At 44.1% G+C, this 15408-nt stretch overlaps 1 protein-coding gene across 2 annotated transcripts in view; it reads right to left on the reverse strand.

The window, feature by feature from the left end:
• Positions 1-13047: 13047 nt before the first annotated feature.
• The window catches only part of ATP6V1C1 (ATPase H+ transporting V1 subunit C1), a 42346-nt gene continuing 39985 nt past the window's right edge, over positions 13048-15408 (reverse strand). For both annotated transcript variants that reach the window (XM_046015799.1, XM_046015806.1), the window contains 2 exons: positions 15254-15380; positions 13048-13960 (listed from right to left, as the gene is read on the reverse strand). In XM_046015799.1, coding sequence (XP_045871755.1) covers positions 13865-13960; positions 15254-15380 — 223 coding nt within the window. In that variant the 3' untranslated portion in view covers positions 13048-13864. The remainder of the gene's footprint in view (positions 13961-15253; positions 15381-15408) is intronic.

Below are 15408 nucleotides of genomic sequence, written 5' to 3' on the forward strand. Positions count from 1 at the left end.
TAGGCCACGTTTAGGAGCTTAACTGTATGTGCAATGGGGATCCACGAAGATTCCTAAGCAGAGAGTGGCCTGGCCAGGCTACGCTTGGAAGAGCTCCTTAGGTAGCACCCAGCAAGTCCTGGGGCTTGGAGACTGGAGGCAGGCAGGGGGCCCCAGCACCAGTCTAAGGTGGAAATTACCAGGCCTGTAGAGAGAGCCGTTATTTGCTGAGTGTCCCGTCTGTGTCTGGGGAAAGTGCTTGGCACTCGCCGCCAATTCTCACAATAACCCTATGAAGGAGTTACCTTCTTTTTACCGATTGAAGAGACAGACTCAGAGAGGTTAGTTAGCTTGTCTAAGGTCACACAGCTCCTAAATGGCCAAGTTACGATTTCAATTTGAACTCCTGTCAAGGAGCCAGATGTTAAAACCTGTGCTTTTAACCACAGAAGAGGGAGCAGAATTAAGAGCTATTTTAGAAATAAATGGGTGGAATTTGGCAACCAATTAAAAGGGAGGAGGGTTGAGGTAGAAGCATGAGGTCTCTGCTTGATTGATGAGGCGTGGGCTAGAATACAGGAGGTGCAGGTTGGGGGAACCTAGCGCTTCCCAACTCGGGGCAGCAGCACAGCCTGGGGGCATTTGGAAATGTGCAGGGGTGAGAGTTGTCTTAGTGGTTCCAGTGACTGGGTGGAACCAAACATCCTTCCGGCCATGAGACTGTCCTACTCAGCAGAGAACGGTCTTATCCCAAATGCCAAAAGTGCCCTTCCAAGAAATACAAAAGACAATCTCAAAGCACATCTACCTCCCAGACCAGAGAGATGTGGAAATGAGAGACTGAACTTCAGAAAAGCAATGACACCAGAATGCATAAGATTGGACGACACTTAGGAGAACTCACAATGAGAGAATATTCTGGAAAACCTGCAAAGTCAGTGTCGAAGTGTGGTCTCTGGAGCACCCCAGCATCACCTGGAATCCGGTTAGATTTAAAAAACTGGGATCTACCTAGACTGGCACCCCCGGGGTGGGGGCACCAACTGGGGTATCCTTGGGGTGATGGTCGTGCAGCCAAGTGTGAGAACCGTGGTGGAAGGGCTGGGCAGAAGGTGGGGGAAGCAGAGGAAGAGCCGAGAAGGAATGAGAGTTCCTGGGGGAAGAAATGGTCAGCAGTGACAGATGCTATGGAGTCAAGCAGAGCAGCCACGACACGGGACTGAACAGGATGCTTTCCACGACTCTGCCAAGAATAGTTCAAGTGGATGGGCAGAAAGGGGCAGCAGCTTGGGTCTCAGCAGGCTGAGGACTGTTCGGAGTTAAAAATAAAGAATGGGGAGTAAAAGGAAGAGAAGGGATCAGTAGTGACTTGAGAGGGACACAGGGTCAAGGAAGAGTTTTTAAGGATGAAACAGAATTATATTTTTATGCCTCAAATATAAAGGGGAAAAATAAATAGGAAAGAAACGTATAGGAGTGCCAGAGTTCTGAGAAGCACTGAGAAGCAGGCACTAGACAGTAAGATCTGAGCGGTGCTGAATGAGGAGGGGCAGGAAAATACTGCTTAGAACAGGGCACACCCTTCCAGAAATGGGAAGAACGGAGGCATCAAAGTTAGAGACATTGAGGAAACAAGGTCATTTAGCACTTGGCATGGTGCCTGGTGCCCAGGAGGCCCCCAGGACTGACAAGGCCTATTGCTTCAAGTTCCATCCCAGTTTGCCCATTCAATAGCCCTGTGACCTTGGGCAAAGTAACAGACCTGTCCAAGTGTGTGTCTCCTGTCCATGAAAGAAGAGGCCAGATCTCACGTGGGGAACAAAGGGGCAGGAGTTAGGAAAAGACCTTGAAAAATGAGGAAACTTAGAGCAATTCCTGTGATGCACGAGAGGCCGTTGACCAGCGACCAGTAAAAAGAGCATGTATAAAACACAGTAGGAGGGTGCATGACCAGAAATGTAAGAGCATAGTGGTGTCAAACTACAAAGTGATGTCCCAGCTCTGACCAGAGGCAGCTTCTGTACGTGTCCAACAATAAACAGCTCCCCCACCCAGGAGCTGCTGTGATGGTTAATTTTAGTGTCAATCTGACAGGGCCAGGGGGTGCCCAGGGTTGGTCAAACACTATTCTGGCTGTTTCTGCATGAGATTAGCCTTTCAGTCGGTGCACTTGAATAAAGCAGATTGCTCTCCCTGGTGTGGGTGGGTCTCACCCAATCAGTTGAAGGCCTGAATGGAACAAAAGGCTGACCTGCCCCAAGTCAGACAGAATTCTCCTGCCTCATGGCCTTCCAACTAGGACAGCAGCTCTGGTTCTACAGCACTTCGGGCCTTTGGACTCAAACTGGGATGTGGACCCTATAGATTCTGTACTTTCCAGCTTCCATAATCCTGTGGACCAATGCATTATAATAAATCCCTTTTGTATATGCACAAACACAGTTGACCCTTGAACAACACAGATTTGGACTGTATGGCTCTACTTACACAGATTTTTTTTATAGTACAGTATTATAAATGTATTTTCCTTATAATTTTCTTAGTAACCTTTCCCCTAGCTTACTTTACTCTAAGGAATATAATATATAATCCACATAACATTAAAAAATGTGTTAATCAACTGTTTATATTATCAGCAGGCTTCTGATCAACAGTAGACTACTAACTTTTGGAGGAGTTGAAAGTTATATGCAGAGGGCATATAAGATATGCAGTTAAGCCTCCGACTCCTGGTTTTGGCTCAGGTCATGATCTCAGGGTTGAGAGATCGAGCCCTGCATCTGGCTCTGCACTCCCTGTGGAGTCTGTTTATCCCTCTCCCTCTGCTCCTCCCTGCCCTGCCCCCATCTGTCACTCGCAAATGAATTATTAAAAAAAAAAAAAAGTCATACACAGATTTCCAACTGTGCAGGGCAGGGGGTCGGTGGCTCCAACCCCCACATTTTTCAAAGATCACCTGTATGTCACATTGGTTCTGTTTCTCTGGAGATCCTGACGAATACACCGCCTAATGCATGATCTTATCATTCACTCCCTCGGCTTATGAAAGGACATGAAATGGCTGCATAGCGACATGAAGTTCCAGGCAACTCAGCTTTCTTTTCAACGGCAATCCTTGTAGGAGGAAGAAGCAGGGTCATGGGAAAGGGGTGTTCTGAACTGAAGAGTGAAGACAGAAGAAAGAATAAGCAGAGGAAGTACCAAGGTAGGACAGTCTACTCAACGTTGCTGTTGCCCTACAATTTTAATGTGGGGTTTTAATGAGTTTTTGGAAGCTGATTAAACCAGGATGATGCCGTGCACCGTAGCACAGCTGGAGAGTTCGCTTTCCCAGGCAGTAGGAACTGTAGCTGTGTGTCTGGGTGGCAAGATAAGAGCGTTCCAAATCATTTATTTTAGAAAAGAAATTCTCACTCAGGGGCAAGCAGCCAACTAAGTTCTGGAAAGCTCGGACTATGGAAAATTTGACACTTCCTTTCAGCGTAAGTACCTCCGACACAGGCCCCATTCCAGAACCAACACGCACACTTCCCAAGCGGTCCACTCCCAGTGCTCCCATCTCTCCAGAGATGCACCAGTTCCCCTGAAGAATGTGGGGGATCCGCTGTAGCCAAATGAATGCCTTGAATGACCGAAGAGGCAGAGGAAAGACAGAAGTTAGCGAGGTGGCAAATCACCTGAGAGATTTTCACTTCCCACGTTAAGTCAGTGGACGGAGATCACAGCCTCTGGTCTCTGAGTCTGAAGCCAACAAAAAAACAACTTTTCTGAGGCACCTGGGTGGCTCAGTCTGTTAAGCATCGGACTCTGGGTTTCTGCTGGGGTGGAGATCTGAGGGTCCTGAGACAGAGCCCCACATGGAACTCCGTGCTCAGCGTGAAGCCTCCCCCTGATAGTCTCTCCCTCACCATCCCCCTGCTCGCGCTCTCTCTAAAAGAAATGAATAAAATCTTAAAAAAAAAAAAAAAAGACAATGTTCCCCTCGAAGGAGTATGGAAGCAAGAAAATCAGGCACATTGGGAAAATCAGTTAGAATCCAGAGCAACCCTTCCATCCCCAAAAGCTCTGCGGTCATGTTGGCTCTCAGCGGAGGACGACTCTGCTACCTGTTACCAGGTGCCCAGTTAGCCAGTTATGTATCAAAGATGATTTAAAATGCCAACTTATTTTATAAACATGCAATGACCGTGATTCTGAAGACATCAGGGAAGTTGCAAAAAAAAAAAAAATCAGTAATAAGTTTATAAATTGTTAGGTCCTGGTATCTTCGCGGACATTCGCAGGAGAGTATTAAGTATGTTTACGAAACACTCTTAAGAGAGTGACAAAGGGCGCCTGGGTGGCTCAGTGGGTTAAAGCCTCTGCCTTTGGCTCAGGTCATGATCTCAAGGTCCTGGGATCGAGCAACATGTCAGGCTCCTTGCTCAGCCAGGAGCCTGCTTCTCCCTCTCTCAGCCTGCCTCTCTGCCTACTTGTGATCTCTCTCTCACTGTCAAATAAAATCTATCTTAAAAAAAAAAAAAAGAGTGACAAGGTGAAGAGCTTTTGGAGGCGGCGTCGGGCACCTCTCTGGTGTGGCGAACACCCCCACAGCCTCCCCCCCCCACCCAGGATGAACCAGCACCTGCTACGAACGTGCCAAACACAACGGGAGAAGCTGTGGTTACAAACACATGATTAACTCTGCTGCTGGCGTGATCCTTGAGAAACGTAGATTAGACCTTACAATGGGTTCCCTTGTAGAAGAACAAAGTCCCAGTTCTCCACCACACTTGTACGCCCCACTCCACCTGCATGCGTTGCCCTTTCGACACCCCCTCGCTTGGGAAGCTTCTGCCGCGATGACCGGCCATGTCGACTCTCTTAGCTAGTTCTCTCGTGGGGCCCTTTGCATCTGCTGTTTCTTCAGCCAGGGATGCTCTCCCCCTGTTCTGGCCGGCAGGCATCTCTCCCCCACCGTCTGCCACAGCTCTCCTGACCCCCTCCCCACCCAGGTCACTATACCTCCCACACTGAGAGGTGGACGGGTCCACTGGCACCAGCCACCAGCAGGTGAGCTCCCCTCCCTGCTCATTCCTGCTCCCGCTCCTGCTCCCGCAACTGGTACTGAGCAACAAGAGTGGGCCAGGGGAATGAGGACTGTACCCTCAGGAACTCACAGTGCCCGAACTTATCAGTAACTGGCTGTTGAAGGAAGGAATGAAGGAAGGAAGGATTCTTTTATCTAAGCAAGTCGTCGGGGACACGTACGCTAAACCAGGCCAGTGAATGGACCTTTTCCTCGGAGACGACTGGGAAGGCAGGCTGCGTGCTGACACGGTGACCGGTGACATCAGAGTTCCCTGAAACAGCTGTGTACCCGCCCTGGAAACAGAGGAGGGCTCTGGCGGCTGTGCAGCCTCGTCTCACTGGGATAAAGAGTGGAGCGAAGGAAAGCACAAAAGATAAACAGAGATTAACCGAAAAGGAGACCATAAAACCTCCCCATGAATAGTGAGACCACGGAAAGGAATAAAATCCTAAAACACCAAAGGGAATTCAAGTTAATTTTAAAAACTCCGTTGACATAAACATATGAGCCAAAAATTGAGAAAATTTGTTGAAAATCTGAGTTTGTGCTTCGTAGGCTTTTTGAAAAATAATACATAGATCATAATTTATTCTTAATTGTACAATTCAGTGACTTTTGGTATATCTACAGGGTTGTCCAATCATCACCATTATCTAATCCCAGAACATGTTTATTCCCCTAAAAAGAGACCCTGCATCCATTAGCAGCTGCTCTAAATTCCTTCCCTCTCTGCTCCCCACCAACCACTCATCTGTTTTGTGTATCTTTGGATTTGCCTAATCCTATCATCTCATGTAATGGGAATCAAACACTATGTAACCTTCTCTCTGGCTTCTTTCACTCAGCACAATGTCCTCAAGGTTCAGCCATGTTGTGGCATGGATCAGGACTTCATTCCTTTTCATGGCTGAGTAATATTCCCTTGTAGGGACATACCATCTTTTGTTTACCCATTTATTCATCATAGGTGGATGGCCACTTGGGTCTCCACTTTTCAGTTATTATAAATAATTCTGCTACACACTTTCATGCACAAGCTTTTGTGTGAATCTATGTTTTCAGTTCTTTTGGGGAAACACACACACACACACACACACACACACACACCCCTTGGAATCTGCCCATCATAGCTATTATCCTGGTGGGTTCTTAATGAAGGAACTTGCCTTCTAAATAGATATAGTTAAAGGGAAACTAATTTCAATTCACATAAGCTAGAGAAACCAAGAAACAAAAGAGAACCAAAAATCAAGTAGTATAAAAAATACTACTAACAAAAGTGGCCATTAGCATGTTGAACCCCCTCTTCGAGGCATGTATCTTGTCAAAAACTCTAAACACACCATGAGGTTGAACCCTCACCCCTCTCCTGTAAATGAAGAAATGGAGTCAGACCCAGGTTGGGAGGCTGCCTAGATCACAGTCAGACCCGGCCCAGCAGACAGGGCCTGCTCCAAGGGGCCAGAAGAGAAAGGCAGACCCTTAGAGCATTCATAACAATTACCCATGGTCTAAATTTCCCCATCAAAGAAACTGCAGACAAAATTAAAACCAAACATTGAACAATATCCTTTCAGAAAACACATAGAGAGGCTAAATTAAAAAGAAGGGAACAATCCAGTTTGGACAAAGGGACTTTCTTCTGCGGGTAAATGAGGAGGAGCTCTTCAGGCTTTGTGAGCAGTGACCTGACAGGCCTCTGGCAGCGGTGCGAGGTGATAGGAAGGTTAGTAAAGAGAGGACAAGGCCAGTTAGGAGGCTCTCCAAACAAGCTGGGAGAGAAAGGCCTGGGAAGGGGAGACAGGAGAGGCGCTCCAGAAGGCCTAAGTGCCTGGTCGCAATGAGACAATGTGGGAGAGACAATGACCACAGAGTAGAGGGAGAGCCCAGGGCTCGGGGTGGGCTGGCTTTTTGACCACAGCCCCACCTCCTTGGGCCAGCGGTCCCGCAGAGCGCTGCCACCGAGGCAAGATCCAGGCCAACACACCACCAATGAAAACAACCCGCAGACAGGTGCTATCCTTTCACATACAACTCTCCCCTTTCCAAGGTTCCCTGTAAATTGTCACTCTTCTTGCTAGAGAAGTTTCTAGCAAGAGCATCTAGCTTGAACCGCTTCACTAGTCTATGAACTTCTTAAATTCCTAAGGGAGTCAACAGAGACCAAACAGATGTCGTTCAAGAACGTGTGCTGAGCATCTCCTTAAAGTCTCCCTACAGAGCCTGGCAAGCGAATGCCGTGCACACAATGCTCAGTGAGCACTGACTGACGGGAGAGATTACATCCCCTTCAGAACCACACAGCTGTGTTTCCAATTCTGCTGATGCAATATTTCCCATCAGAAACAGCTTTTGGTCTTTCAATATTGCAACCAGTTTACCCTCATGCACACAAAGGCACAAAGTGTATGTAGTCGTCTCTTGTGACTGAAGTGAAAGCTGTCTGTGTAGCAATCTGAGCCCCATCAACAGTGACTCAGAAAGCAATCCCGTCCTCGTGTCTCAGGCTGGCAGGGAAATCAAATCTGGCAGTCAGGGTGAACAGAAGCCAGGCTGGCTCTTCCAGTTACAGGAACACAAAAAGCCAAAGGACATGGGGCATATTGGAAACTCAAAGGCAAGACAGCTCACGATTCAAACATGACCAGCTAGGCCTGTGCTGGCCGGTGCAGTAGCCACTGGCCACAGGTAGCTATTTGCATTAATTAAAGATTAAGAATGCACTTCCTCGATCACAGCAGCCACATTTCAAGTGGACTATGGCCCCATGAGACAGAAGCTACCACAGTGGGTGGCAAAGATACAGAATGTCTATCATCGTGGAAAATTGTTTTGGACAGTGCTGAACCAGGCCAACTGTATGGTTGTATTCGGGGTGGAGGGGCTTGTAAATAAAGTCTATTCTTCACTCGCTGATATTGCAGGTTGACTTTCTGGACAGCTATCCTCAGGGATGTTTTCAGACATCTGATTTCAGAGGTCAGTAATTACAGTACTTTTTCTCATTTCCCGCTTCTCACTGCGCCTTTTAACTGCTCAGCATCACACCCCCGGTAACTCAAACTATGCCTGATTCATAGTATGTGCTCAATTTGCTGAATAAATGAACACAGGTGCACAAAAATGGACAGACATATCGAGATAGCCTTACATTTTTCATTTTGTCTTTGGGGAAGATTGTCACTGGCTGGCACCAGTGTTTGTGTTCTAAACACTGCTTCTACACACACAGACACTCACACAGGCTGGATTAAGTTACAATGAATATAAGTTATCCAAAACTTTCTGAGAACTTTATATTAGTAACATTAATTTGTAACAAAATATCCCAAATCAGAGTACTATCTAGTGTTTGTGGGCTTCTCTAAATTGATTGTATGTTTCAGAACCAACCACGAGGGGGCGTGGGGAGGTTAAACTACCTGTTTGCTTCTAAATGGCACGAGGGCGCCCTCTTGTGGCGAAATGTAGTACCCGCGTAAACACAATTCCTTTTTAAAGAAACAAGTAAATTCAGGCTTCTATCAATTCATTAAAACCTGTACAGACCTGTAACTACTCTGAGAATCAGCTCAAATAGGCACCTTGTTAAATATAAAATCTGACAAGTTGTATTGGTGAAAAAGATAATTAAGAATGATCTGTCACAGAACTATCCAGAGAGGTCATCCACATACAACAACGAAAACCCCAAAATACATCAAAGCTGCTCTTTGGATCTGATATTCTGGAGAGATTCTGTTCATCCTCTGGCTTAAAAAAAGATGATTTGCGAGTTCAAATCTATACAGTTTTCCCCTTTTTGGTCTAATATCAACAATAATCTTTGCTGCACCAACTTTTTTCACTTTTGACTTAATACCCTTTTGTTTCTTCATGCAAACCATTCAAAAATCTGTTCTGGTTGTTCTTTTCCACTTTTATAAGCAAAATAAATCACACCCAAACTGGGTTTTCAAAAAAGTATAGGAATGTGATTTTGGTCACTTTAGTTTTTGCAAATTCCAATTTGATATTCTACGGCCTTGCAAGGGTAGAGGACATCAACGCTGATCAGTTTCTGCTGAGACAGAACTTTCTGGTTCTGCTAATAATGTAGAATGCTTCTTTTGGTGGCAGAGCTGGAGAAGCTGATTTATTCATAATGATCCTACTGAATGCTGTGTGAATGAGAAATCACTATTTGAACGAGACCTCAAGATGCTCCCAAATCCTAAGCCAATGACCCTGTATCTGGGGGTTCAGGGGAAGAGTCTTTCAAAGGCTGTCTCATTTAACTGGCTCATCACCAGCATCTGAGTCTCCTGGGTGTTAAAAATGTAGGTTATTCCTTCGATCTACACAGGACTTACAAACCACATCCCTGTGGAGCTGGGCAACGAATCTGCATTTTTATTAAATTCCCCAAGGAAGAACCACTGTAGACCTAATCAATTTCAATTTTAAACTGTCAGAAAATCTGTGTTTACTCACAAACTTCGTTTTAAATTTTCTTCTTGCATTATCTTAACCATTCCTGGTGTGAAGGATGTTGTCCTGCTTCTCCTGTTTCACTTTCTTCTCCAACTAAACCATTGCTATTGCTACTGCTCATCACTTCCACCGTTTTACCTTGTTCCCTTTTTCTCCCACAAGTCATGGGCCCAGATCCAAAACTAGTCTAAAGGTGAATCTGCTGGTAAATAATAGTCCTGGTGGGCAAAAAAACCCAGAATTACATTCATATAGTAATCTAAAGCTATCCAGGTTAGAAAAATAAAGACCCTAAATAAGTTTACATTTCTGAAATGGGTAAACTGCAGATTACAGACAACTAAAGTAAGGAAGTTTTCAATGCACTTCCTTTAGAACATAATACTGTTACAGACCTAGGATAAACCATCTTTCACTGATGTTAATAGAAAAAAAGAACCACTTTTTTTTTTCTAGAGAATAGCAAGGTTCTCATTATTAGCTATTCTATATTTGTATATGTGGTTTTTAACCTAATTAATAATGATAATGACACTCTGATTTTTTTTTTTTTTAAGATTATCTTAGAGAAAAAGAGAAAGAACAGGGGTGGGTGGCAGGAAAGGGCAGAGGGAGAGGGAGAGAATGTCTTAAGCAGACTTCATGCTGAGCTTGGAGCCCAATATGGGGCTTGATCTCATGACCTCAAGGATCATGACCTGAATGGAAACCAAGAGTCAGAGATTCATCTGACTGCACTACCCAAGCACCCTATTACTCTAAGGGAAAAAAAGGAAAGAAAGGAAGGAAGGAAGGAGGAAGGGAAAGAGGAACGAGGAGAGAGAGGGAAGAGGCAAGAAGAGACAAGAACTAAGAGGAGAGGGCAGAGGAGAGGAGAGAGAAGGCAGAGGAGAGGAAAGAGAGGAGGGGAATGATGGAAAGGAAAGGCAGAAGGAGCTGAGAATAAAAATAAATTAAAAAAATAAACATCTAGATCATTTATATTTTATTTCTAACATTTGGACTATTTAAATTTCAAGTGAAAGCAAAGAAAAGTTCATGTCTGCAGAGTATCTGTGATGCACAAAGTATTACTTGAAAGGTATTACTTGATATATGCTCGTTTGCAAAGCTACATGGGGGATGCCTGGGTGGTTCAGTGGGTTAAGCCTCTGCCTTCAGGTCAGGTCATGATCCCAGAGTCCTGGGATCGAGCCCCGAATCGGGCTCTCTGCTCAGCAGGGAGTCTGCTTCCTCCTCTCTCTCTGCCTGTCTCTCTGCCTCTCTGCCTACTTGTGATCTGTCAAATAAATTTTTTAAAAAAAGAAAAGCTACATGGGAGTCTTCCTCCCAGACCACACAGTGTCTGCCCAAGAGCAATTTCAGGAGGCAGGAAAATGCTCCAGGTTGAGGTTGAGGAACTCAGGCTCCTGAAATTAGTAGGCAACAGCTAGGCACATCATCACCCATCACCGACAAGAACGTCTGTGCTCCTACGTTCCCGCCAAATACCAGCACAATTTAATATCTCATGAACCACATCTAATGACTTTTCTTTTTCTACATCACAGTCTTTCTTGGACCAAGTTGAAGGAAAGTGTTTGGCTCACTCATACAGGACCCCATAGAGGGCAGGAGGCACGATATGGACAAAAGACCCCAGCAGTCAGAAACCTTGGGTTTGAAAGCTTACTTTAACCGAAAATCTGTGAGATCTAAGAAAAATTCATTGAAGTCATTTGCCCCTAAGCCTCCACTAGTAGAACAGGGACCACCAGTCCCCCCAGTACAAACATGGGGAAGGGATGAGGCAACAGGTTCTGAGAACACTGGCAGAATGGTCTCGAACAGACGCCCAATAAATGTCTAATGAATCTCAAAGTGACCTGAGCCCCATCCTAGAGGAGAACCAGCAGACTCTGAACAAAGCAAGAGGAGTCGGAAAAGTCCCTTTCCAGGAATGGCAGCTCCCATCAACAATTTATATAAAAAATCCAACATGAATTGAAGCTCAGAGATACTCCAACTGCTTTAACATTATGCTACATACACAAAGTCTACTCTACACACACATTACTTCCTTCTAACCTTCTAACTCCACAATGTCATGAATCTTGATGGTGAAAAGAAGCTGGAGGCACTCATCTAGGATCCTGAGTACATGCCTCAAGCACTCACCGGGCACCATTTCAAAGCACTACACATGCAGGGGGGGATCTCTTTCGCTCAGAGCAGCAGCCCTGTTGGGCGGGCATTCTAGTTACCCCATTCTATGAAGGAGGGCTGGAGCGTGGAGATCACAGGGCTCGTCAGCAGCAGAATTGGGCTTGGGCTCCACAAGAGCTGGACGGCTACATCTCAGCCACTCTGCGTCCCTGAGATACTACAGCGAAAGTCCCGACACACACTGAGATTTTAAACTTGAAGGAACCCTACCTACCCGCATTGGATCAATGTTACCATCCAGGTAAAACCCGGAAACTACCACGCAGCCCATCAGCTTGCTCGTCAATGCCAAAACACAGCCTCCAGCCCAGATTATGTCCACTGTCCGGAGACGAAGATGCAAAATATACTTGCAAAAAAAGACAGAAGACTAGAATTTTCTGACACCAAAACCAAAAATCTTCAGCTACGTCTTACCCGAAGGAAAACTGAAAATAAAATCTGCATCCTCAAAATGTCTTAAATTTAGAATTCTGACAGGGAACTTGGCAGTATGTGTCAAAACTTTAAATATGCATACCCTATGACCTATGAAGCCCGCTTCGAGGGTCCCTATACAGAAATACTAACATATTTCCATACTGAAGATACCTGCAGGAGGAGGTTTACTACAGCAGTGTTTGTCAAGAGCAAAAACAAAAAATAACGTGAATATCCAGCCAGTCAGCTATCTCATGGCGGAAATACACGACGGAAAACCATGCAGCCCGGGGGGGGGGGGGGGGGGGGGGGGGGGCCTCTAGACAGACTGCCATCTAGCGATTCTGGACATACTAGCAAGCAAAACAGCAAGTGATAGAATATATGCAGTCTGATCCTACATTTATTTAAAAATAAACTAGGTTTGCACGTGTGTGATATATACATAGAAAAAGGCCTGGAAGAATACATCAACTCCCTTGAGAAGAAATCGGGGGGGGGGGGGGCGGGTGCACAGGAAGGATCATCACTCATTTTTTACCTTCTAGAAGTCTGAATATATTTGAAGTTAATTTCTTTTGAAATAACAACATAAATTTGTGAAGTAAAAAGGATTTGGGAAGCTAATTTCTAGAAGGAACAGAATAGTTCAGAAATGCCCTTAAAACAGAAACTCCCTTCTCCCATCCACAGGCCTGGGAGTGCATAGGAAGGGGATCACGGTCACAAAACCTCCTGGAAAAGCTCCTTCAGTCGTCCAGTTCAGAGATCTTTATAGCAAACAATGCCTCCTTTCAGACGACGTCATAAATGACATATAGGTCCAAACGAAGGCTTGTCTAGTTAAAAAATCCTAGGAAGGAAACATGTAAAATCAGGACTTACACAGAACAAATGACTGAAGCCGCACGGTTTCACTACATTTTATTCGAAGTCGGCCCTACTTCCTAATTATTCAAGGGATCTCAAAATCTAGTGTCCAGATGTAAATATCCATCATGTATTGAAAAATAATCTTTACATTTGTGCTGTGACCCAAAACTGGCACACTGACATCCTACGCGAGGCAGACACGAACAGTCGGTCCCCAGTACAGAACAGAAGTCTGGAAGCGGCCCAACAAGTGCGCTCTGCTCTCCTTTATTACCGCTCAACCCAGACTGTTATCTTGCGAAGTTACACACGCCACAATACACCTTTGCACAGGTAATTTTATTCTCTCCTGTGGGTGTCAACAGTGCTCACAGATTGGAATTTGAAACATTCAGAAAGCACATACCTGAATATCGTCACATTTTGTTACATCATGATTCAGTAACTATTAAACAGTTATGTCTACTAAATACAGTGAACAAAATGGTACAAACATTTACCATTCCCTTGTAAACAAGGCTTTTGTGCACAACAGTAACAAATGGAATTAATGCATACCACAATATCAATGAAGAAAGACCTTCTCTTTAAATAAACTATTCTGTTTATAAATAAACTCTGATTTTTTTTTTTTAGTACACATTTACAGACCTGATCAATAAAAAGAAGTAAGACATTTAAAAAGAAAATATTGAGAGATGGACCACTATGAAGAACTCACTAGGAAAAGTGGTCAGGAGCAAGCAAAGGACAATAGGGAGTTAAAAGTACTGTCATACTGCAGCCTAGTTCTGTTAGATTACACCAACACAAGGACAGGATTGTCTGGGAAGGAGCTCATTTTTACTTGAATTCCAGCAAGTTGCAATCAATCTTGTAGTACACATAGGGGTAGTATTCCTGTTGACTCAGGTTTAAGCCTGGAATATCCATAGGAGCCTACAGAAAAACAGGGAAGTTATCTAGATGAGTACTCACAGAAATCAAAAAGAAGAAATTAAGTATTACCATTTACCTTCTTATTGAACACCTACGCTGGCGCTAGGTGTAGATGTTTATGCTAATTTAATCCAAGTTAGGCATTATTACTTCTATTTTGCCAGTGAGGGAACACAGTGGGTAGTAAAGCCAGATTTAAGCCCTCACGGACTCCAAACCCTGTATGTGTTTAACCATGACCCTTTTTTATGCGTAATGTATAAAACTACTTTTTAAATCTCAGGCGTGGGGTCTTCAGTCTACAGGGCACGTGGCTTCTTAAAATGTTGAGCAGAAGAAAACCAAGTACGATTTTAATGGTATCACTTACTATTTATGAATGTTTTAAGGATATACTGGTGGGAGGGGTGCCTGGGTGACTCAGTCGACTGGGTGTCTGCCTTTGGCTTGGTTGTGATCTTGGGGTCCTTACATTGAGTCCCGAGTTGGCTCCCTGATCAGTGGGAAGTCTCCTTTCCTCTGCCTGTCTCCTCCACTCATGCTCTCCTCCCCCCCAAATAAATAAAATCTTAAATGAAAAAAGAATATACTGATAGGAAATTGTGTATCAGATAGTGAACCTCATGTATTTTCTTGACAATTAAATGAAAATGCAGAAAGTAATTTACTGCATTTTCTTCTATCAAGAAAAACTGTTGTTTCATGGGTTCTAACTAATGCAAATGTAAGGTACCACCATCCTAAAAAGGAAAAAAATCAAGATTATTTGAAATAAAAACCCACTACAGTTTTAAACATCAGCAAGAGTTTGCTTATACTGTTTGAACACACACTTTGCTTACACCGACTATTTGAGATAAGATATAAACATACCAGTCTAGAAAAATGGTAGCGCCCTTTAAAATAACTCCTATACTGACTTTGCTACTTGTCCTAAATACAACTGAATTAACTATTTATTATCTTCTTCTCTGCAATTTATTAACTTTGGTAAACAAGTAGGATAGTATCACAGCTTGCTTCTTTACTTCTGCAGCTATAAACATCTGATCTATAGCAAGACAATGACCAGTGTAGAAGAAGCAAAAACACTGCTCTGTTACAAAACAGGGTAAACAATGTAACTTACCTGCTGTGTTTATCTAACAAATTAACTGAGGACCTCAATGTAATTAAAAAAAATAGATTAAATAAATAATATTTACTATCCCTTTTCCATTTATCTCCTTCCAATAATTTTTTCTGAAATTCATTCCGTTCCTACTCCTCCCAGGCACCTAAATTAGTGCTTACATCAATAATGGCCGCTGCACTGCTGTCTAGATGTTTGTACAGTTCGTGTAATACTTCTCTTAGTTTCTTCACTGTTTTCTTATTGGGCTGAAGGAGCATTGCTTGGAAGTTCACTGGCAAGCCATACCTTTTCAGGAAGCAAATGTTCAATATGT

The sequence above is a fragment of the Meles meles genome, chromosome 1, assembly GCF_922984935.1.
Source record: "Meles meles chromosome 1, mMelMel3.1 paternal haplotype, whole genome shotgun sequence".
Lineage (NCBI taxonomy): Eukaryota > Metazoa > Chordata > Mammalia > Carnivora > Mustelidae > Meles > Meles meles.